Source organism: Benincasa hispida, unplaced genomic scaffold (genome assembly GCF_027475165.1).
Source record: "Benincasa hispida cultivar pf3 unplaced genomic scaffold, pf3_genome.v1.1 HicScf240, whole genome shotgun sequence".
NCBI lineage: Eukaryota > Viridiplantae > Streptophyta > Magnoliopsida > Cucurbitales > Cucurbitaceae > Benincasa > Benincasa hispida.
In genome coordinates this window covers 1-25,570 of record NW_028326317.1, presented here as the reverse complement: position 1 = coordinate 25,570, position 25,570 = coordinate 1, and the positions used below count along the sequence as shown (strand labels likewise).

Genomic DNA, 25,570 nt, shown 5'->3' with positions numbered 1-25,570 from the left:
TCTTGTCTTCCGAAAGTTTGTTTTCATTATTTTTACTGTCACATAAGCAATAAGTTTAATATAATATATTTTTTTTAAATGTTAATATAAATAATATTATCAAATTAATGATCATATATATGTTAGTTAATTCAATAATGAGGATTATTTAGACAAGACATAAAATATATACTATTAACTAAAAAATTAGAGATTCGAAACTTCTATTTAGACATATTTTTAATATTCAAAATTTATGATTTTGGAAACTAAATAAATAACCTATAGAAAAATTGTAACGACCCAGATTTGTACGCATACAGGAAATTAAATGTCAAATAATAAGCAGGATGAAATTTTATTTAAAGGGGTGGAAATTTAGAAGGAAAAAAAATTAAAAAAATATATAATAAATTGGAAATTGGAAATTTTTATCAAGGGCGAGCGGGAGCGAGAAAGTGGGAGAGAAAAAACCCTAAAATTGAATACAAACAAAGAATGATGACGTAAGGGCAAACGTTCTATGGTAGTGTACCTTTATTATGTTGCATGGTTATGTTAATTGTTATATTGCATTACATGTTTAGAACACGTTTCTCTACCAGGGAGCCCATGCATTATGTTTGTTCACGATTACGTTAAAATCAAGTTTTAATTAGGTGTAAGTTATGCTTCCAGTCTAATCTTATGGTTATGCTAATGGTTGATGTTGGATGCGACTCTGGCCCTACTGACCGCTAATCATCAGATGGGTTAGTTTCCACTTAGGTCCTCATCTTGTCACTTCATCGTTTAATCCATTAAATTTATTAGTTTTATTTATATTGTAATATAACTTGCAAATGTAGATAAAATTATTTGCTTTCTCAAATATATATTAATATCGTAATATTGTAGATAAAATAGATTGCTGACAGAGTTTTGAGGAGAAATAGAATTGTGATTATGAAATTGTTGTTGAGTTTGAGTGTTATCAAATTGAGAAGGAAAGCAAAACACATTGTTTTCTTCCATAATTCGTATGGTAATTTTTTGATTATGTATTGAAGAATGAGAACAGTTTGGTCATTTTATAAAGCCAAAGCAATGGTAATAAAGATTCTTTATATCTCTCTATTTTGTAATATTTTAGTTCACATACTTTTAATTTTTGTAACAATTTAATATATACGTCATAAAAGAATATTCTATCCAAATTAATGCTAGTTTTTATTATTTAACAATTTTGATTTTATAGTTTATAAACATATTGGATGTCTAATTAGTATATTGATCTATCCATGTAGATGAATTTTTTCGAGCCTTAATATAATTTGATTTCAAAATAAAGACTAGATTGTTATAGATTTTCAAATACATAAATTAAATTGAATGTAAGGCGAATTATTAGTTTTACCGTAGTTTAAATACCAAAAGTGATTTTAAAGCGAATTATTGGTCTTTTCGCAAGCAACCGTCTTAATCCAAAGCTGAGATAAACCTTATCTACGCGCTTTGGCTCCCGCGTGGACAACACTTTCCTTGGAAATATACCACACATTTATTTTTCCAAAATTTCATTTTAATTTTAGTATTTATAATGTGTATTTTTCTATGAAAATTTTTGTTTTTATTTTACCAAATTTGATAAAAGTGACAATAATTAAGTTTAAAAAGTTATCGAAAGTTTATAAGCTAAATGTGTAACATTTGAAATATACCTTTAATAAAATAGAATAAGTACTATAATAGTATTTTATCTTCTTAGTCATTAATTGATTTTTTAGGAAAAAAATTAACTTGATAAAATATTATAAATTTTTATTTTAATTATTTAAACCTCTTTGGATAATGATTTCGTTTTCACATTTTTTTTAAATTTATGTTTGTTTCTTCCTAATTCTCTATTATGGGTTTCATCTGGAGATATCTATAGGGCGGGTGGGGACAAAATCGCATTTATGAAAACCATTTATTTTTAGTTTTAAAAAATTTCTTAGTTTTTTAAAACACATGATTAAAAATAGATTAGAAATTCATGTGTGGAAATAGAGTTTATATACGAAGTTTCAAAAATCAAATAATTATGAATCGAATAATGATTTGAAAAACTTCCCACATAAAATACTTAATAAATAGCTTAGGTTCATGCACATGTGACACAATAAACATGAATAGATTGACCTATAAACTACGCAAAACTAACATCCAATATACATGAATAGTTAAAAACGGTTCAATTCGATTTCAAATTCGGTTTTCGAAAGTGAAATCGAACCGAACCGAATTAATTCGGTTTCAAAATTTCTTCAATTTACATACAATACATCATAATACTCTCTTTGTTCTATTTTTTCCTCTTCTTTTCTTTCATTTTATTCCTTTCTTTCTTCACCTTTCTCCTACTTTCCCATTTTTAGCATTTAATTTTTATTTTTTTTTTAATAATATTAAATTTTGGAAGAAGGGGAGAAAGACGATGAAGGTGAAAAAGAAGAAGAAAATAATAAGATAAAAGAAAAAAGGGGGCGATGAAGACTACAACGGTGACCAACTATGGATGGAGAAGGGGAAAGAATAAAAAAATAAATTATATTTTATGATTTTTTTTTTTAATTTCTTAATAAAATAAGTTGTAAGTACTATTTTGGTCCCGAAACTTTTAACCTTGTTCTACTTTGGTCCTAAACTTTAAAGAACATTTGTTTTTGTCCATGAACTTTTATAAAGTGTTCATTATGGTCATTGGAGTTAATATTATGTTAACATTTAAGGATTAATTTTATTTAAAGATGAAATTACATTCAACATGGGTTGAGCAATATGGATGTAAAGTAAAATGTCAATGACCAACGCGTTCAAATAGTGAAACTTCCAAAATCTCGAACCCAAAATGACTTTTGAAGCCTTATAAAATCGTTTTACCACCTAATTCAAATGTGAACCCCTAGATTTTTTTCGCATGACTAACTTATTTGGTAACATAATTATCAAAAAATACAAGTCATCTCACTATTCTATTTAAGAGTTAATAGAATTTTAATAGTAGAGACCAAATTAAATGAACTAGAATGAATGTTTTTGAAAGTTTAAAGATAAAAATAAAACAAGATACAAAGCTTAAGGACCAAAATAGAATTTAAATCTAAAAATAAATTGCCACGTTAGCTCTCATTAGCCACACTGATACTGAAAACCTTACAAGTCACTAAAATGCTATTAAATTCAAACATTATGATTATGAGTTAAAATGTCGATTTGAAAATTTATGAATTAAAATATCGCTAAATCTAAATCTTTAGAATAAAAGTTGTGCAATCCTTGCATTTGAAGAATTGGAGAGCGAGAAACCCAGCGAGCGAGGCTGGCGAGAGTACAGAGAGCGAGATTGAAGGAAAATTGGAGAGAGCGAGAATTGTAGCGAGAAAGTTAGAGAGAGCGAGAGTAAAGAGGGCTACTTAGCGAGACCTGGAGCGAGAGCGAGAGCGAGAGCGGGAGCGAGCGGGAGCGGGAGCCGTTACGATGAAAAGCCTTAAGCGAGCGAGCGCGAGCGGGCGGGAGCGGGAGCGAGAGCCCTTACGTGAAAAGCCTTAAGCAGCGAGCGGGAGCGAGAGCATGCGAGAGCGAGCGAGAGCGAGAGCGAGAAAGCTGGAGAGAGCGAGACGGAAGAGAAAATTTGAGAGCGAGAGTGGAGAGAGCGGCAAGAAAGCTGGACAGTGTTTGATTTAGGTTTCAAAATGTAACGATTTTACTCTTGAGATTTGAAATTTGTTTTTATTTGATCCATACGTTTCAAGATTTACATTTTTAACCTCGATTTTTTACTAGCTACTTACTTTTTGTATTTGGTGTTAATGTTTATTACTTAATTTAAAAGAATACAAAGAATTACAATTAGTTAAGTTTTACTATCTTTATCTGTATTAAATTTTAAATTCACTTCATAATTATTTTAAATTAATTAATAGACATTAATGCCAATAACTAAAAATGAGCATTTAATGAAAAATTGAGGTTAAAAGTATAAGTCTTGAAATATAGAGACCAAATCGAAACAAAACTTAAATCTCAGTGGTAAAATTGTAACATTTTGAAACCTAGTTAGGGATTTCAAAACTAAACTCAAAACTTGAGGACTAAAAATGTAACATTTTGAAACTATTTCAAAATTGAGGAAAGAAATATGTATTTTTCCTTAAAATATATCAATGAGTAGAAATTCTTCAGAATGTTGGACAAAATCGATAGATGAAATGATGTAATATCGATCATTGGATCATTAGACCTTCATTTATTTAGTTCATCTTTAATATTTTCACAACTACTATTTTACTTTTAGCTGCCAATAAGAGATAGTTATTTTGAAATAGTATTTACTGTAACAAGAGATAGTTAATTATAATCTTATGGTCTCATCCGCCTCTTAATAGTAAAAGTAACGTAAGAGTGATTTTGAAAGGATTAAAAATACTTTATTATTATTAATAAATAAAAAAAACAAATACATATAAGTATAAGTTGAAGTTTCCAAAATTTAAATAAATAATTTAAAAAGAATCCCTAGTTGAATAATAAATAATTTGACGCCTCCATCTTTGCCTTTTTCTTCCCTTACTCATTCCCTGCAGCAGCAAACCCCAGAAACCACCTCTCTTTCTTTCTCTCTCCTTCCTATAAAAACACAGACAAGCCCCATTTGAATCTCTGCTTTCTCCTAACAAAAAAATAAAAAGTAAAAAAGCTGATAAAAGTGACAATAAATTTGATAAAAATAAATAAATATTTAAAAAATAATTTCCAGCTGGAGAGTGTTTGTTATTTATTAGCAAAACTCAACGGGCCAAAATTTTGAAACCCTACTCCTCAGACGTTGTACTTCCTCCAAAATTTTGAAACCCTACTCCGATCCCCTCTCTCCCATTGTCGCTCCCTTCGTCGCCGTTACAGGGCCAGACCTTCCTCACTTTCCATTCTCATTTCATTGTCGCTCCCTTCGTCGCCGCACTCTGCTCCTTCGACGATGACGCCATTGCTCGCCAAGTCACTGATCTTGTTCGTCGATGTTACTGAAGTTAACGGTGATGGATCTCTTTGCGACGACTTTATCGCCAGAGTTTCGGATCGGCTTTCTTCTGGCGCGTTGTCTTGGAGCCGCCGTCAGGTGTATAATATGGTAATCTTGTTTGTTCTACTGTTCTAGATTCGTGCGTATTTCGTTGTCAAAGGAGTGTGATTTTTTTTCTTTTTCCATTTGTTCCTTTTAGCTTCATTGTTATAGAATGCTTAGGTCTGCCTGTAGTGTTAATAAGAGACTGATTTCACTTCAACAGGCAGGAAACCAATTACACATGTTTTTTCTTCGTTTTGTTTTTTACTTTTTTTTTTTTTTTAAAAAATTTCGGGGAGGAGTAAAAAATTGGCTACTACTGCCAGACCACTTTCTCAGAGTTTAGTGGACACTTAACGAACCAGCCAAACAAATGACAATGAAAAGGAAAGTTACAGCAATAAATTCATAATGCTACAACAACCAAAGGAAACAAACATTACCTAATATCAAACTCTTCAGATTTCTGTACAGCTTCTTCAGAAATCTGTACAGCTTTAAACTATCGGACAACAAATTTCCATGGCCAAATTAAGAACAACGATGGCCTCGTGTCAAATCTCGTGCCAGGCCTTGAATTACCAAGGTGATAAACTGAATAATTCGAAAGAAGCAAATTATTTTGTACTGCGCATATGCATTTTTTATGACAAGTTCTGAATTACTCTTCATATGCAGCAAGGAGATACGGGGAGAGATCCTCTTTGTTCTATATAAATTGACCACAATTCAATATGCATCTAACCATAGCACTGGAAATGATATTCTCTCTGCATTTTGCCCAGAACTTCTGTTTCTATCTCTGGAGGCGCTCATGAAGACTCAAAATGATGATGTCCGATTGAACTATGTAGGTTTGTCAACTTCTTCAAAACCACTTTTTTTTTTTGTGTTTCCTAGACCGAACATGATGGCTAAATCTTCTTTCTGGTTTATAATTTGTAGCTGGTGGTGCATGAGTTTGGGTGATATTTTTGAATGTTTGCATTTGCGTACAAATGAAGCCCAGTTTCTCATTTTTCATCTTCTTTTATCTGATGTGTATTGATTTGTATACTGACAACTACCAGAATAAATGTTTTAAAAAAAAAGCTATGAAAAGCTATGTCATAATGGATGGAAAACTGAAAATGATGTATTGATTTGTATACTCATCTTCTTTTATCTGATGTGTATTGATTTGTATCTAACTATTCATGTTCATTCATTCATTGTGCATCACTACTAGAATAAATGTTTAAAAAAAAAGCTATGCAACATAATTATTTCCAACCTTGAGAATACTACATGATCATTCTATACTGACAAATAACTTGAATGCTTTGAGAAAATACAAGAAATGGATACTCGTGGTATTATGTCATAATGGATGGAAAACTGCATACCTTAATGGTTGCAACAAGGCCCAACCTGAAACACAATAAAGCTGCATTAGTCCTTTCTAAATGTAGTAAACTCATAGCTTTATTAAAAATTATAAATCTCTCTGCTTATCATAACTAAGCAGCCCCAAAAGAAATTAATTTTATCAGTACAAGAACAGCATAAAATGAACTAAAATATGAAAACCCCATAGAAAGATCCATGACCATCTTGTGGCAAGGCCGATAACAGAAAATTTTCAAACACTCTATGGAAGGAGTAGAAATTAAGTTTATTCACTACTTAAATCCCAATTAGAGTAGTGGCCCAAAATGAATAAAAAATTTGAAATTCCAAAGCAACAAGATAAATCGACCTATTTGAGCTCGGACTTAGGATATGCCATTCCACCAACAAAGTTGCTTGCCAGGATATTGAAGAAAGAAAGCAAAAGCTAAAAGAAAATGCAACTCAAAACATTTTGTTCATGTGCAAGTTTTTTCCAGACTTGAAGAACCATTTTACAAAATTCAGCTCAACCACATAGCTGCGCATCTACAGTATGGTTATAGGTTTCAATTCGATATTCTACCCCCAAAAGATATACCCAGATGACTTTTCATCTACCCGACTTCTTAGCTCAACTCTAAGTTTCTAAATTATGATTAGTCAATCCCGTAAACAAGATAAGATCACTTATCCAAAGATTTTAATCGACTTCTTTTCCAATAAATTAACAAACGCTGCCCTGAATGACTAAAATTTTGCAATGGCATATCAACTCTTAAGTTTCTATCAAAGGTCCTCTGCTTTCGTCAAACTAAGATCTCCAACTTAACACTGTGGAGCTAATAATTAGTTATCTGTCCTCAGAGGGCACTTCCATCAAGCCAAACCAACTATTGGTTGAAGAAAATATAGTGGATTATGTATTTGAGATATTACGATTTTCAGGTGAGCAATCGTAGTCCTGAAAATTCTGAACAAGCATAATCTGTCAGGGATAAAGATATCTAGCTATTTTTTTTAGATCGAAAGGACACAGATGTACAACCTATGAAACAAATCCTAATCGTAGTCTTGAAAATTCTTGAACAAGCATAATCTGTCAGAGATAAAGACATCTAGCGATTTTTTTTAGAATTCAAGGACACATATGTACAACCTATAAAATAGTTCCTGTTCAAGTAAGGTCGTAGATATCTAGCTATTTTTGTGTTGGTAAATACATGAAAACTAGTCAAGGTCATAGATATCTAGCTATTTTTGTGCTGTTAAATACATGAAAACTACACATTCTTTTTTCAAAATAGTTCATATGCCAGAAACTTCGAATTCTAGGATAATGAAATGAGTTGCACATTGCTGAAGGTAAGGATCCCTTAACAAGGGCTTGCGTCTTCAGGCCCTTGATCTTCTTTCAAGAGCTGAATTGCCCTTCAATCAAAGGCTTGCGGTCGGATTTGCAACACTAATTCTAGTGTTGGGTCATGTTGCTAAAGTTCCTTTCCATCCAATTCACAGCCAAACACTTGGTCTCATTTTGAAATGCATTTCTCAGTGTCCTGGAGTAGTGGTTGTATCTCGTATTGAAGAACTAGTTCTTATTTTGACGAGTATGCTCCGTAAGAATGTGACTGGGGAGATGGGCATACATTCAGACACATTTGCAACAACCCGTGCAATCCTGGTCACGATTATGAAGTCTCCATCTCATAGGGTGCCACATCTAGCAACATCAATTCAAGAAGTATTAGAACATGTAGTTTTATTTCGTCTTAGTACATTCGAAACACAACCAGGTCAACTTTTACATTCTTTATACCTTCTCAAGGAGTTCTATATATATATTCAAGTCAATACTGTCATGGACAACTATATCACCAAAGAAATGAAAAATTGTGCTCTTGATGTATGTACAACACACTACCTTGGCTTTTAGCAACTATCAATGTAACTGAAGAGGAACTTGTTTTGGGGGTATTTGAAACTTTTCATTCGATTTTGCTCCAAAATCCTGACATCAGGACCATAGATTTTGCAAACACACTTCTATCTGCTTGTTGTTTGAGTTTCTCTTTTAGATGTCTAGGCTCATTTCTATATGAAAAGATGAAATGGAGAGTGTATCTAATGCTCAGTTCTCCGGTGGATGTCATCTTTGGAAATGATTTCACTGGCATTAGAGAACTTGTATCATTTTTTCCATCTGATCCAGTTGATTTACTGTTTCTACTTGGACAGGAAAGCTCCAATGACTCAGATCTTTCTTCTTGTTAGTCTGCTGTTTTGTTGTTACTATATGTAAGTTCATTACATGATGATAGGTAACACACTTTTGTTTCTTCTTTCTTGTATCCTCTTTTTGGTATATATCTGTTGTCTATGTACTCACCACATGAATACCTCTTTGCCAGACTTGTTGATGAGAAGATGGTTTAGCATGTTCCAGTATATTCTTGTCAGCAAAAGTGGCTTACTATGTGGATACCATGACCCATTTATGGTCACACAAATGGTGAATATATATGGGTTTTGTAGGTCTGTTGCTGATGCTAGTTGCCACACTTCCTACAGTTCAGAAGTCGAAAGAATATTGTTCTAATTGGTGACTGAAAGTGAGTGGGATATGCATTCTTCAAGGATTCATAGACCATCATTAGTATGGTTGTTTAAGCAAGAGAAAATCAAAAATCCATTATGTTATCAGGTTTTGAAAATATGCCAAATCCATTATGAACTTTTCCTGTTTTACTTAAACGCTCCTGTTTTTTTTTTTTTTTTTTTTGTGTGTGTAAGACTCTGTTATCTATATTCCCCTTCTTTCTATTGTTTTCAAATTAGGAGTAAGAATATGAAGACCCGAGTGATTGGTTGCCCAAAAACTATTGATGGTGATCTCAAATCCAAAGAGGTCCCCACAAGTTTTGGATTTGATTCTGCTTGCAAGGTACTCATTTCTCTTTGTAACTGCTTTAGAATTCATATTTCGTTTGGACTCAACTTTGGTGACTGTTGCAAAGTTGAAGTAGTTTCTTCAAGAATTCAAGGAAAAAATGGAATGTCGCATTCATGAGATGAGACGCTTAATAGGCTCTTCTGATGTTTATGCAGATATATTCAGAAATGATTGGTAATGTGATGGTTGATGCTCGATCTACAGGAAAATATTACCACTGTAAGCATTTTACTTAATGAAATTGAAACTAAAAATAGTTCTGATGTGCTGACATGTTCATAATAACTGAAATATTGACATTACCAGTATTTCAAGTTCAGATATGTCCACTTTTTTTAAAATATATATTTATAAATAAGTAGATAATATCAATAATAAAGCCCATCTTGTTGCCTCATCTGTAAAAAACAGAGCACTTCACGGCTACTCAATTTTATTAACCTAATGTGAGATTGTACTTTTTTATTGTTGTGATGTTGATACCTTTTTTTTCTCACTCAAGTTTCAAGTTTATTATCATATTGCATTAACAGTGTACATATATCCACAGTTGGACGACTTATGGGTCGTGCTGCTTCTCACATCACACTAGAGTGTGCTTTGCAAACTCATCCAAATATTATTATTATTGGAGAAAAGGTAGCTGCTTTATTTAAACTACTTAAGATAGAAACCTTTGTCAAGGAGGACATTTATCTCCACATGCTTTACCAGATAGAAATCTTTGTCAAGAAGGGCATTTACCTCCACATGCAACCCTAGGGTTGTTTATTCCCTTTGAGAACTAGATTTTGTCTCAGTAATAACTAATAATCTCTGCAACAGATACTCTCATGTAAACATGAAAATTGAAATTGTTGAGTCAGTTAATATATCCTGTTTCAGAATTTCATCTTCTTGCATTTTTACATAGAATGGTAAATATCAAACAAAACTTAGGGTAAAGATAAAAATTTGTGATAAACAAAAGATTCATGGAATTAGGTTGAAACTTTTAATATGGTGTAATGGAACTAAGGATTGACATCCCATATCATATTCAATTGCCTAAGTGATATCGGATGCCTTTTTTTGTCAGCTTTGAAAAATTTGTTCTCTACCACCTAGTTGTAGTTGACTCATAGAGATTTATTGGTTTTGAATGTATGCAGGCGACAAAATTTCCAGACAAAAAATAATTTGTTTTGAATGTTGACTCATATATTAATAGAGCTTTAGTTTATAGGGTACATCGAATTTACAATGTGTTTTGCAGGTTGCGGCTAAGAAGCTTACCTTGAAAAACGTTACAGACTACATTATCGATGTAATTAGTAAATGTTTTGAACTTGGTTATTAATTATGGTGTTGTACTTATTCCCGAGGGTTTGATTGACTTCATTCCGGAGGTATTTCTTTATTGTAACTAATTGTGTTTATTTCTTTTGGTTGTATGCTCACTATCCACTAAACCCAAGATTCTTGGGATCAATATGTCATTCTTGAACTGATATCATATATAGCTCACTTTCTACAGGTGCAACAACTTATTTCGGAACTCAATGAAATTCTTGCCCATGATATTATAGATGAGGATAGGTTATGGAAAAAGAAATATTATAGATGAGGATAGGTTATGGGAAAAGAAACTTACTACTCAATCTCATCACCTTTTTGAATATTTTCCACAAGCAATCCAAGAACAATTGTTGCTTGAAAGAGATCCACATGGAAATGTCCAGGTAATTGTTTTTTCTTTTTGTTTTATACATGTCTTTCCATGTAACTGAGTTGAAAAAGAGAAGGCAAGAAGGTGCATATAATGGGTGGCCAATTCAAGTGGCAGTCACATTTCTTTCGGTACTTATTCTATTCGTGCTTGAACTTTTGCTGTTTTACTTATACGCTCCTGTTTAATAATTTAGTGATAACACATTATTTAGCACTTGGGTAGTAGGCAAGTCAGTTGAGATCTGAAAAACATGCATGTTGGTAAATGCATTAAGATCTTTTAAATTCATTTTTCTTGGGCTGTAAAAATCCATTCTTGATGATTCTTGATAATTCTTTAATTCATCTAACTCCCAATCTTTACGTTGATATCTTGAAACATGGGTTTGATTGGATCTTTGGACCTTTTTCGATATTGTTGCCTTCTTATCCCACCCCAAATTGCCTTAGAAACATCATTGGAGTCACTAGAATCACTAGAATTAAATTTCCAATGTGGATAATGATAGGTGCTTTGAGAAAATCGAGCATGGACAAAATTAGTATGTTGGAATTCTTCTTTTGAACCACTTGAGTCAGAATTCCAACTTTGTTTTTGGAAGTAAATTTTATTTTCTTGCCTATACCAACTGCTGATTTTTTTTTTCTTGGACGTCTTCTTTGATCGATAATAGTCAATTCTTGCAAAATCTTGATAAATCTTCGGTTTCTTCTTTCTTTCTTGGAATTTCAAGGGTTCCCCCTAATTAGATGTTAGTTGTTCGACAATGAGGACAACTCACAAAGCTTCCTCTTGTGATCGACGTCACTAAGAGTTTCTTGGAGTTCCACTGGCGGCAGTCAATATTGGCCCACGGATGCTCTGGTACCAAATTGATGTCTCCTAAAGGAGATAAAAGGAGAATTCTCTCCAAGAATCAAGATTATGAATATTTTATTAGAATGAATAAAGTGTTTGATACAAGAGGGGAAGGTTCCTATTTGATGAAACAAAGAGAAGAGAAGAACACAACATTTTACGTGGAAAATCCTAGAACAGGGAGAAAAAACCACGATACAATCACTCTTTTTATTATTATTTTCTATGTTTCATACAGAACAGGGCACAAATATAAATAGAGATGTAGGAAACCCTAATACAGACTAGGGCAAGATGAAACTACTAAAATGCCCTTAGGGTTCAAAAGTGAAGTCCTTTTTTATTTTCAACATTCTCTCTCAAATTGGGGCATAGATGTTAATAAGACCTAACTTGCTGACACAAAAATCAAAACTCTGTCTGTTAAGTCCTTTTGTCTATGAAGATGTCTGTGACCTGTTGATCGAAAGAGATGTATTGAATGTAGATACTGTCACTGTCCAATCTTTCTTTGATGAAGTGTCTATCGATTTCAACGTGTTTGGTTCTATCATCTTGAACCAGATTATTTGCTATACTTATTGCAGTTTTGTTGTCACAGTAGAGCTTCATCAGATGATCACAATCCCGACACAGGTTTGACAAAACTTTCTTTAACCAGATTTCTTCACATATTCCCAGACTTATAGCCATGTATTCTGCTTCAACACTGCTTCTAACAACCACCATTTGTTTCTTACTTCTCCAAGTGACAAGATTTCCCCACAAAAAGGTACAGTACCCAAATGTGACTTTTTGTCTACAATAGAGCCTGTCCAGTCAGTGTCAGTATAAGTGAGATACCTCGTTTGTCAGTTTTCTTGAACATCTAACCCTTACTGGGAGTAGTTTGTAAATATCTTAGGATGCGTTCAACAACCTTCATATGCTCTTCATAGTGCTTGCATAAACTGGCTTACCACACTGACGACGTAGGATATGTCTGGTCTAGTATGGGATAGGTAAATTAGTTTCCCTACTAAACATTGATATCTTTCTTTATTAACAGGAAAGTTAATAGAGTCGCCAAGCTTGGTATTGACTTCTACGGGGTTATCAACTTTGCATCCAGTTATACTTGTTTCTTTTATCAAGTCAAGTGTGTATTTCTGTTGAGAGACTGAAATTCCCTCTTTTAATCGTGCTACTTTCGTCCCAAGAAAGTACTTGAATCTTCCGAGGTCTTTAATCTCAAACTCCTTAGCCATTTTCTTTTTCAGTCTGTCAATCTCTGTAGTATCATCGGGATAACACAATATCATCCACGTATACAATGAGAACGACACTCTTTCCTGACACTGACCTTTTTGTAAGCAGAGTGTGATCAGAGTGTCCCTGAGTATAACCTTGAGATTTAACGAAGGTAGTAAACCTGTCGAACCACGCTCTTGGAGACTATTTTAATCTGTATAATGACTTTCTTAGCTTACACCCTTCGTGATCAAACTGAGCTTCAAAACCTGGAGGACTCATGTAGACTTCCTCTTTTAACTCACCATTGAGAAATGCATTTTTCACATCTAGATGATGGAAAGGCCAGTCTTTGTTCACAACCATGTCGAACTATGTTTAGTTTTGCAACCAGAGAAAAAGTCTTACAGTAGTCTATTCCAAAGGTCTGAGTAAATCCTTTAGCAACTAGCCTGACCTTATAACTGTCAAGCGTCCCATCAGACTTGTACTTTATGGTGAACCCCTATTTGCATCCAACCGTCTTATGCTCTTTAGGAAGAGACAGACGATCCCAAGTATTGTTTTTCTCAAGAGCCCTCATTTCTTCCATAATTGTAGTTTTTCACTCGGGGATTTCCATTGCTACTTATAAATTATTTGGTATCGTTACTGTTTATAGACTTGTAGTAAGAGTTCTGAACTCAGGTGAAAGGTTACCATACGACAGATAACTCCGCATTGGGTGCTTAAGGCAGGACTTGATTCTTTTTCTTAAGGCAATAGGAAGATCAAGGGAGGAATCTCCACCTTTTACTCTATCTGACCTTCCATTAGAAATTCCACACTTAGTCTCTAGCGTAGAGTTCCATTCTGATAAGCAAATAGTGACAATCATAAGGAGTTGGCCAAGTAAGCAATATTGAGGTTCTAAAAGATGAAAGTGAAGTTCAACAATCTCAAACCAGCTCAACTGAAGCTCGTGGTGAAAATCATTGTAAGAACTTTTCAAGTCAATCCAATCATGAGGCAATCATTATGCCTCAAGGACCAATGTCAAGAGCTAAAAAACTTGAAGAGGGATTAAACGCTTGCTTCCAAGCTAAATTTCCAGCCCATCACGAAGAGTTGCAACCCTTGAAGCTCCAAGAGTCACTTGGGCACCCAAAAGTCCTAATGAATCTGCAAAATTCAGATTCATCCCCGTGTTTAATGCTTGATGTATTAATTTATTTCAATGTATTTACATTTATTAAGGTTCATGTATGTCCTCAAAGAGTTTTTGTTGAACTTAGTCAATTAGGTGAAAAGTTGTGTCTTTTCAAATTGTCTTTTCCATCAGTATAAATACCTATGTAGTTTGGTCATTGGAACACACTTGAGATTGAATGGAATTTTCATTAAAGGTTTTGTCTTTCAAGCTTTATGCTTTTTCTTTGTATTTTTGTGTTTAAAATGCATGTATTAGAACTTTCAATCTAGTTTGATCAATTAGATTGTGGAGAGTTCGAATTCTTGAAGTTAGGAATAAGTTTTCCTTTCTTGTTGATCATCGATCAATCTTCCAAGCCAAATATGTTTAGCTTTCTTGGGTTGCTTACTAAACAGTTAATTGGGGTTACTTTTATTATCGTTGTGGGGTTTCACCTAGAATAAAGGGGTTCTCATACGTGATTGAGGGCCCACAACGATAATAAGAATAACCCCGATTAACTATTTAATAAGCAACCCCAAGAAAGCTAAACATATTTGGCTTGGAAGATTGGTCGATGATCAAGAAGAAAGGAGAACTTGTTACTAACTTTAAGAAGTCGAACTCTCCACAATCTAATTGATCAAACTAGATTGAAAGTTCTAATACATGCATTTTAAACACAAAAATACAAAGAAAAAGCATAAAGCTTGAGAGACAAAAACTCTAATGAAATTTCATTCAATCTCAAGTGTGTTCCAATGACCAAACTACATAGGTATTTATACTAATTGAAAAGACAACTTGAAAGGACACAATTTTTCACTTAATTGACTAGGTTCAACAAAAACTCATGAACCTTAATAAATGTAAATACATTGAAATAAATTAATACATCAAGCATTAAACACGGGGATGAATCTGAATTTTGCAGATTCATTAGGACTTTTGGGTGCCCAAGTGACTCTTGGAGCTTCAAGGGTTGCAACTCTTCGTGATGGGCTGGAAATTTAGCTTGGAAGCAAGCGTTTAATCCCTTTTCAAGTTTTTTAGCTCTTGTCATTGGTCCCTGAGGCATAATGATTGCCTCATGATTGGATTGACTTAGAAAGTTCTTCCAATGATTTTCATAACGAGCTTCAGTTGAGCTGGTTTGAGATTGTTGAGCTTAACTATCATCTTGTAGAACCTCAATATTTCTTACTTGGTCAACTACCTGGAATAGTTGCTTCAACTTGTTTATTCCCAGCCATATCAGCCACAACTTTCTTGGTACAATCATTAGTTTTGCTATTTTCTTCCACAGTACACATATCATTTTTAGCACAAATACCAATATTATCAGAGACGAGTATGAGCATCATTATCATTCTCAACACAAATATCGAGGTTATTAAAGACAAAAGTATGAGTACCTTGGGCTAATGTTGGGTCGTACTCATAGATCGTTACCGGAGAAACAATAGGTGGCACAATTTCCTTCTTGAGATTCTTCCTATAGTATGTTATCCATGGACCTATTTGGTAGGTAAGACAGTGACAGTGTCGGTAATATTCAAGATAGGATCAGGAAGGGAATCAGAAAAGATCGAAGACGGGGGCCAATTAGTCTCTTCATTAGAGCTCTCCCCCTGAAAATGACTAATAGAAAAGAAGGGTTGATCCTCTTGAAAGGTGACATTTATCGAAATAAAATACTTGTGGGAGGGTGGATGAGAACACTTATACCCACGTTGATGGAGAGGATAGCCAACAAAGACATATTTCTAAGCACGAGGAGTAAATTTTGTCTTTTAACGCAACTGTGCGCATCAATGCATACTCAACCTTTGCATGCAGCGCCTCGCGCGCACACTTGTACAACCCTCGTGCGCAACCTAGCGTACACACCCATGCAACGCCTTGCGTCATTCTGCCTTTGCGCGCATCTGTAGCCTTCCCGGTTGAGTTGCCTGCGTGCTCAACTGTTCCAGCTACATGCTTATTCAACCCAAAAATACAAATTCAACTTCAAGCTGAATTTACTTATTTTTCCAGACATTATTTCGGGAAATTTCCTTCTACAAACTTGTTTAAAATCGTCTTAACTTATTTACCTTAAAATTTGAGCTTCAAATTCTTCACGATATGGTCAAAATTTTTCAATCTTCACACCCTGCTCAGAATCACCTGAGAGCTTGACCTCTTGAGGAAATCTTCTGATGTCAACTCGAATTCTTAAGAATTTCCTTCCAGCAACCTCATAGCTTCATCTACACTCCTCAAGCCTTCAAATGGTTGTGGAATCACCTCTTTAACACTAGAGAATTGTCCAAACCAAGTTCTTGAACTGAGGCTTCCCTTTTAGATTAAGAGATGCATGACCTTAATTACACTTAGGCTGCCACCTATCCCACTAAGTCAACATTAAACCTTCTAATCTCGACAACTGGCCACTACAATCGATGATTAAGCTGAAAAGCTTCCCCTAATCACCAACACATAGCTTACTAACTCTTACCAACGCATGGCTTTACTTGGACGCATACACCTCTTAGCTAGTGCACGTCTCAGCGCCCTTACTCGCACCCGATGCCTAGTCTCAAGATCATCGCATGGGCCTACTTTACACACATCCTTGCCCGACCATTGCACGACCATGGCATCTTCTTCTCGGCCAACACTTAGCCAATGTTCTTCTTCACACCACTAGCTTTCATCTTAACCTTAAGATGCTTAGGCCATCGCACACCTCAGCATGACCGTCAATGCGACCTTCAACACTTAGTCAAAATTTCTCTCCTTAACCAAGCCTTCTTACTCTTTCACTTAGCACCCGAGAGCCCTTAGTAATCAACACTTGAAATCATTTTTCTTTCCTTCCTTAGCATCCTCAAGCTTTCCCTACAACCTAGTATTAACTTACACTTAATCTTATATAACATACACAAGTAGAGAAAATAAGCTTCGGGGTTGACAAATATTTCTTGCTTTGCTTAATGAGATCCACAACTACTTTCCGTCTTAGGTTGTTAGTCTACATGACTCATTGAGTACTCATAGGCAATCATTTGAATACTCATATATTAAGCAAACAAAATAACTTCCACAAATTCTACTTAGATCATGATATTAATCTTCACCCTTACCCCATTAGAATTAGTTACTTATGACAAGAGATAAAGCCAAAGTGAGGATAGATGAGATGATGAAAGTGAACATGATGATATTAAAATAGTTGTTGAATACACAAAATAACTATCTCTTAAACAAAAGGCTACAACAACTAAGAAGATAGAGAAATAAGGTGAAGGGCAGTTGTTAGTAATCTCTTGCTTCTCACAGATGAATGTTGAGGCTGCTTGTGATATAATGGTTGGATGAATGCAGAAAGCCCTTTTAGACTCTTGCTTCGGCGAAGCTTCGATGAAGAATCAAGGTGAAATATGGAGGTGGAATTCCCACTCTGATAAGTCGTTATCGTCTAACGGAGCTAGATGCGTTATTTTATGAGGTGGAATTATGGATGAAAATGCGTTGAGCACTTAAGTTTTCTCAGTGGCATTCAAGTGTAAACCCCACTGAGTTTCTTGGTAAGTCCAGGGTCGAACACAGGGACTTGGGAAAAAATATGCGGTGGTAATTTCTCAGAAGAATTTACAGTAACCAAATAAATCAAGTAGTTATTGGGAATGTTGTTTGTGGTAATAAAAATAAACAAATGCAGCGGAGTTCGAAAAGAGTTATAAAACGGAAGACGCGATAAGTATGCGATGAATGGGTTGAGAAGAGTTTCGGCTAACACTTCTTAGGATGCGTTCATGCTATGCGATCATACAACACACATACAATAGTAAATCATCACTCGATGCGAATGCTACGACTTTTAATGCTAGAACGCATGCGTTATATGCGATAAGACTATAGGACCTACACATAAGCCTCTATTCTTATTTATGCGATGAAAAAATGACACATACACATATAAGGCGACCACATAAGATCATACCTATCTCTAGGATGCATGCGATGCAGGTTGGCAAACAGAATTTATCTCTAGGTTCCTATCTTTTGTTTATGCAGTTCTAATCATTGCACTCTCGAGTCTAGATTCTAATTTAGCTCTTTCAAATCTTAGGTTCTTTCTTTAGACTCTCTCTCTCGAGTAGCTCTGAAGGGATGTCGAGCACAACATAAAGAAAATGGAGAACCTAAAGAGAGAGTCTAAAGAGCTACTCGAGAGAGACTCGAGAGAGAGTCTAAAGGGATCAATATGTCATCCTTGAACTGATATCATTTATAACCCGCTTTCTACAGGTGCAACAGCTTATTTTGGAACTCAATGAAATTCTTGCCCATGATATTATAGATGAGGATAGGTTATGGAAAAAAAAATATTATAGATGAGGATAGGTTATGGGAAATGAAACTTACTACTCGTGCTTGAACTTTTGCTGTTTTACTTTAACGCTCCATTCCAAGTAATTGTTTTTTCTTTTTGTTTTATACACGTCTTTCCATGAAATTGAGTTGGAAAAGAGAAGGCAACAAGGTGCATATAATGGGCGGCCAATTCAAGGGGCAGTCACATTTCTTTGGGTACTTATTCTATTCGTGCTTGAACTTTTGCTGTTTTACTTAAACGCTCCTGTTTAATAATTTAGTGATTAACACATATTATATTTAGCACTTGGGTAGTAGGCAAATCAGTTGAGATCTCAAAAACATGCATGTTGGTAAATGCATCAAGATCTTTTAAATTCATATTTGATAATTAGGGGTATCAAGTATCTAGACTTCCATTATGAACTCGTAAAGAAAATGCCCAATCAAGTGATGGGTTAGGCTTACAGCTACTTGACTTTCAAATGTAAACTTACCAATGGTACGAGCGAATGGCCATGAGATGATACGAAAAAAATTATACTTTGCTGGTTAGTGCTCTGTGTGTTATCTCTGTTTATTTCTTCTTTTGACTTATAGGTACGAAGGGATGTGTGGTTTACCCACGAACTTTGATTCAACTTATTGCTATGCTTTGGGTTACACTGCTGGAGCTCTCCTCCAGAGTGGAAAAACTGGACCAATATCATCGATCTGTCTGTCCCACTTCTTGTACTCCTGATCATTTTAGTCTCTAACCTTTTAACCTTTCATTCTTTTTCTTGATATCAGTTTCGTCCATAGATTTTTTCCTCATTTCTATTACTTACTAGTTATGCATACCGGGTAGGAAATTTGGCTGCTTCTGTTGAAGATTGGATGGCTGGCGAAACTGCATTGACTTCGTTAATGGATGTGGAGAGGAGACACGGTATGATTTTTTCATGAAAACGTGCATTCCTGTTCTCATGTTTTCTTGAATAACACGTTAATAATTTTTTTTATAGAATATTTTTTATGGGGAATAAGAAGGGAAATGATAAACAGAGTATCAATTATCCAGCCAAAATGAGAACAAATGGAGATAACTAGAAGAAAAAAAATGAAAGATGAAAAAAACTCTCCAATCTATATTAAAAAGACAACAATTTTCTAGTTGATGAGACTTAAAAGTTTATTTATTTTTTTCTTTTTTAGAGTATCCAAATAACTTAATAGTTACTTATACAATACTATAAAGACTAGTCAAGGTGCATGTAAGATCAGAAAAACAAGGATAAAAGTGGAGTATCTTTTCTCTTAACAATTTTGAAAGGCTTTGGATTGATAGAACATCTTCATGAAGTCTAGTTTAATATTTATCATTTGATGATCTCTTTCTAAAGGTAGAATTCGTTTGGCAAGTAAGTTCAAGCCTGTGATCAAGAAGACAATGGTGGAACTAGATGGTAATATGATCTCTTTCTAGAGTAAATGTCGTTTCCTTTAATCTCCTTCCCAGTCTTATATTATAATTCACGCCGCTCCATTTGTCATGTGAGGAGGTCAGATCAGAATCCTACCATTAATTATGCAAGTTCAAATCTAAAAGAAGAATGGAGCAGGTGATCTAGATATAGGTATCTTACACAACCAAATTGATGAAAATCGAACCTATTTTTCAGAATTTGGATAAGATATTTTAATTAAGTCTCGGGTCAAATTCCATAGTTGGAAGTGAGATACCTAAATTCTTTGTAGTTTCCATTCTTACATGAATTATTAGGAATGTGTTAAGTTCATTGTAATGTCTAATTTTGTTGGTGTATATTTTTGCTTAGTATTGTCTTGTAAAGGGCCGGCCGGCAAAATCATAGACGAAGCTTTATGGTATTTCTTTTAATTATTGGAAAAGGAGGGCTCCTGGGTATGTTCTCGAAAGGGAAGGTAGAGGTAGTACTTCGAATGGCGAAGAGAGGCGGCTCGGCAAAGAAGGAATGAGAAATCGTCAAAGATGACTTCTTTGTTGGCGAAACGAAGGGCTAGTTCTTTCTCTCTCCATCTTATGGTATTTCACTTGATTTCTTTCTTCTTGTCTTTCTTTATCCTTTTCTTCTTTCTCCTTTTTCTTTCTTTTTTTATCTCTGTTTCTCCGTCTATCTTCTCCATCTCTTGCTTAATTTTCTCCATTCATATGATTGTATCTCAATATCTTTTTGTTTTTCTGTTTTCTTCATCTCATTTCCATTGATACTCCTTTCTTCTATTTCTTTCTCTCTTTTTGTTTGCCCTTTGTTAAAATTTGATACTTCATGTATTATTATTTAGTTTATAGCTAAATGTCATTAAAGCTAAAATATTGAAATATTAGTAAAGTAACTTGGTCATTAGTGTTGCGTGTGTGTATCATTAGTGTGGATGTTAGTTTAAACAATATAAAAAATTGTTACGACTGTTGTATTTGGTTAGTTAATCATGTACTTTTTTGCTAGGTTGAATCACTTATTTTTGTCCCCAATTCAAGTTACGGAGTAGAAGAACACACTAAAAGGTATGAAAAAGTTGTAGTAGTCTTTTACCTTCAGGCTATTAAATTTGAGTGATTTAGTCACATATTAACTCTAAATCTTGCTTTTTCTATCTTAAAATCTAGCTCTTTATTTTATCCTTGTTTTAAAAAATATTTGAATTAGTCTTTGTCAAATATTATGTCACACTTGAATTAGTCTTTGTAAAATCTAGCTCAAGTGCCTATTTATTTGTTTTGCTATTCTTACGTTCTCACTTCTTGGTGAAAACTAAAAATCCCATAGAAAGTTCCTTTATTTTCTTGGTTGGTTCTTTGGGAACTATTAATGCCTTCCAGGTCTTGCAAAAAACCTCCCATATGTCTTAGGCCTGAATTGGCAAGTTTTGTGTAGCATAGCCGAGTTCTAAACATTTACCTTGGTTGTCCCTTTTCCACTAGAGTCTCCAGGTGTTTTTGGTTGGGATTTATGTTTTAAGCCTTTTCTTTTTGCTAAGGTTGGGTTTTCATCAAATGTTGGTGGAGGCCTTTATCTGTATGCAAATTGATTAATTTCGTGGAGACCAAATGTGTTTTAATGTAGACTAAATTGTTACATTCGCTTGGAGACCAAATATCTCTTTTCATTTTTTCAATGAAAAATTTCGTTTCATTGAAACCTCTCTCTCTCTCTCTCGTTGTTTTAGCCATAAAAATTTTAGTCTCTTGCTGGCCAAATCCTCACATCAGGGACTCATATGGAGCTTTTGGAGAATCAAAATCCCTTCTTAGAGTGTTATCCATTTCATCCACAAGCTCTTTCCTCTTATTCTAGTCAAGTCCTTCATCTTCTCGACCTTGTCGAACACTCAATTTTCCACTTCTTTCATTGATTCAATCTTTCATTTCTCTACCTATCTCCCCATTTTCATCTTCATTTCTTTCCTACCAATGTCTCCGCCTTTCATCGCTAATGCCGATGTTTCCCTAGTCATTGCATCTTCTCCGTCGGAGATCGGCCTTGTTTCTACTGTGTATGTCGAAGTCCAAGCCCTATGGTATTTCTACTGTGTATTTGACCCGAGAATTATTAGTAATGTGTTAAGTTCATTGTAATGTCTAATTTTGTTGGTGTGTATTTTTGCTTAGTATTGTCTTGTAAAGGGCCGGCCGGCAAAATCATAGACGAAGCTTTATGGTATTTCTTTTAATTATTGGAAAAGGAGGGCTCCTGGGTATGTTCTCGAAAGGGAAGGTAGAGGTAGTACTTCGAATGGCGAAGAGAGGCGGCTCGGCAAAGAAGGAATGAGAAATCGTCAAAGATGACTTCTTTGTTGGCGAAACGAAGGGCTAGTTCTTTCTCTCTCCATCTTATGGTATTTCACTTGATTTCTTTCTTCTTGCTTTCTTTATCTTCTTCTTTCTCCTTTTTCTTTCTTTTTTTTATCTCTGTTTCTCCGTCTATCTTCTCCATCTCTTGCTTAATTTTCTCCATTCATATGATTGTATCTCAATATCTTTTTGTTTTTCTGTTTTCTTCATCTCATTTCCATTGATACTCCTTTCTTCTATTTCTCTCTCTTTTTGTTTGCCCTTTGTTAAAATTTGATACTTCATGTATTATTATTTAGTTTATAGCTAAATGTCATTAAAGCTAAAATATTGAAATATTAGTAAAGTAACTTGGTCCTTAGTGTTGCGTGTGTGTATCATTAGTGTGGATGTTAGTTTAAACAATATAAAAAATTGTTACGACTGTTGTATTTGGTTAGTTAATCATGTACTTTTTTGCTAGGCTGAATCACTTCATTTTTGTCCATAATTCAAGTTACGGAGTAGAAGAACACACTAAAAGGTATGAAAAAGTTGTAGTAGTCTTTTACCTTCAGGCTATTAAATTTGAGTGATTTAGTCACATATTAACTCTAAATCTTGCTTTTTCTATCTTAAAATCTAGCTCTTTATTTTATCCTTGTTTAAAAAAATATTTGAATTAGTCTTTCTCAAATATTATGTCACACTTGAATTAGTCTTTGTAAAATCTAGCTCAAGTGCCTATTTATTTGTTTTGGTATTCTTACGTTCTCACTTCTTGGTGGAAACTAAAAATCCCATAGAAAGTTCATTTATTTTCTTGGTTGGTTCTTTGGGAACTATTAATGCCTTCCACGTCTTGCAAAAAACCTCCCATATGTCTTAGGCCTGAATTGGCAAGTTTTGTGTAGCATAGCCGAGTTCTAAACATTTACCTTGGTTGTCCCTTTTCCACTAGAGTCTCCAGGTGTTTTTGGTTGGGATTTATGTTTTAAGCCTTTTCTTTTTGCTAAGGTTGGGTTTTCATCAAATGTTGGTGGAGGTCTTTATCTGTATGCCAATTGATTAATTTCGTGGAGACCAAATGTGTTTTAAAGTAGACTAAATTGTTACATTCGCTTGGAGACCAAATATCTCTTTTCATTTTTTCAATGAAAAATTTCGTTTCATTGAAACCCTCTCTCTCTCTCTCTCTCGTTGTTTTAGCCATAAAAATTTTAGTCTCTTGCTGGCCAAATCCTCACATCAGGGACTCATATGGAGCTTTTGGAGCATCAAAATCCCTTCTTAGAGTGTTATCCATTTTGTCCACAAGCTCCTTCCTCTTATTCTAGTCAAGTCCTTCATCTTCTCGACCTTGTCGAACACTCAATTTTCCACTTCTTTCATTGATTCAATCTTTCATTTCTCTACCTATCTCCCCATTTTCATCTTCATTTCTCTCCTACCAATGTCTCCGCCTTTCATCGCCAATGCCGATGTTTCCCTCGTCATTGCATCTTCTCCGTCAGAGATCGGCCTTGTTTCTACTGTGTATATCGAAGTCCAAGCCCACTGTATCGATCAACCTCTCCCTTTTCCCTCTATTCCCAAAAACCCCTTCAAAATCCTCGATGGCCCTCCTAGCTCTGCCGCTGACAATCCGGGTGTTTATTATCCATAGATCATTTACATTCTCTTCTTGTTTTGGAGTTTTTAGCCTTCATAACGTGTTTTTTTTTTTTACTCCGTTTGGTAACTGAGTTGATTGATGTCTCAAAGGAAGAGTAGTGACATGCATTGAGTTTTGTTTGTTCTTTTACTATGTTTTGCTTATGATTGTAAATCTCGCTTTTGTTTGGAACTTGAGTTTTACTGAATGCGTTTGAGGCCAGTTGCCACTTCTTAAGGTTTTAGAGTGTTTGAATTTTTTTATATGTGCGTGCAGATGATATCACAAAGCTGTTTCCTGATCTTTTCGGCCAACAGTCGGCAATGTTGGTGCCAAGTGATTCCAGTTCGGTGCAGGTGAATAAGAAATTGAAGATCGGAGTTGTCTAGTTTGGTGGCCAAGCACTGGGAGGGCATAATGTGATTTCTGGACTATTTGGTAGGGTCTCATTGTGTCCACATTTATAAATCAAGAATAAATGTTTGCTTTTTTGTTCAGATTTCTTACAGGTGAGTAAAAGGAAGCACGTTGTATGGTTTCAAGGGTGTCCTACAGGATCATGAAAGGTAAATATGTAGAACTGACTGCATAATTTATCTACCCATATCGCAATCAGGTTAATTTTCTTGAAGAGATTTCTAGCTTTCAGTTGTTAGAATTGTTAGTGTGAATATGTGTGGTCTCGATGCGAAGTGATTGCCATTTGAATGCAATTCTTGATTTAAATGAATTTTTGTTTTATCAGGGTGGTTTTGATATGATATGCAGTGGGAGGGACAAGATTGAAACACTAGATCAGGTGAAATTCTTTCTTTCCAGAATTTTCATTTTGAGACGTCTTGGTTGTAGTCAATGCATTAATTGACTGTTCGTTTCTATTTCCAGTTTAAGCAAGCTGAAGAAACTGCTAAGAAGCTTGATTTGGATGGCCTTGTCAATTGGTGGAGATGATTCCAACACAAATGTCTGTCTCCTCGCTGAAAACTTTATGTATTTTTCAAAACTATGAAATTTGTTTATTGCCTCCCTCCTTTTTTCTCTCTCTTTCTTACTTTCATTGTCATAGATAAGCTATTATATGTTATTTTTATTGCAGAAATATAAGGTTGAGTAATTAATTACTATAGGGTACCATTTTTTGTGTGTGCAAGACTCTGTTATTTATATTCCCCTTCTATCTGTTGTTTTCAAATTAGGAGTAAGAATTTGAACCCGAGTGATTGGTTGCCCAAAACTATTGATGGTGATCTCAAATGCAAAGAGGTCACCACAAGTTTTGGATTTGATTCTGCTTGCAAGGTACTCATTTCTCTTTGTAACTACTTTAGAATTGATATTTCGTTTGGATTGAACTTTGGTGACTCTTTCAAAGTTGAAGTAGTTTCTTCAAGAACTCAAGGAA

General features: G+C 34.6%; 1 protein-coding gene across 50 annotated transcripts; it reads left to right on the top strand.

Annotated features, from left to right (window-relative positions):
• The first annotated feature begins 4,558 nt into the window (after nt 1-4,558).
• LOC150030394 (uncharacterized) lies at nt 4,559-25,292 on the top strand. Of its 50 annotated transcripts, XR_016526992.1 has the most exons (17): nt 4,559-5,131; nt 5,528-5,651; nt 5,744-5,919; nt 8,672-8,754; nt 8,845-9,137; nt 9,272-9,377; nt 9,542-9,605; nt 9,937-10,774; nt 10,903-19,450; nt 19,569-20,166; nt 20,268-20,337; nt 20,539-21,248; nt 22,999-23,058; nt 24,445-24,606; nt 24,667-24,734; nt 24,914-24,967; nt 25,054-25,292. XR_016526992.1 is itself a non-coding variant. In XM_090309757.1 (4 exons), exons 1-4 carry the CDS (start codon nt 5,019-5,021, stop codon nt 10,723-10,725), a joined length of 462 nt encoding a protein of 153 aa, XP_090165883.1. In that variant the 5' UTR covers nt 4,593-5,018; the 3' UTR covers nt 10,726-10,808. The 50 variants fall into 50 exon arrangements, 1 of the variants encoding a protein (XP_090165883.1); XR_016526989.1 differs by lacking the exon at nt 5,528-5,651 and having other exon boundaries at nt 4,568-5,131; nt 5,851-5,915; nt 8,672-8,731; XR_016526988.1 differs by lacking the exon at nt 5,528-5,651 and having other exon boundaries at nt 4,568-5,131; nt 5,851-5,915.
• Nucleotides 25,293-25,570: the final 278 nt, after the last annotated feature.

Bases quoted from the DNA above. Each gene is read 5' to 3' on its own strand.
- LOC150030394 (XM_090309757.1), top strand. From the start codon at position 5,019: ATGTTACTGAAGTTAACGGTGATGGATCTCTTTGCGACGACTTTATCG. The intron at 5,132-5,743 runs GTAATCTTGTTT...CTTCATATGCAG, and splicing joins GCCGTCAGGTGTATAATATG to CAAGGAGATACGGGGAGAGA. The intron at 10,026-10,641 runs GTAGCTGCTTTA...TGTGTTTTGCAG, and splicing joins TTATTATTATTGGAGAAAAG to GTTGCGGCTAAGAAGCTTAC.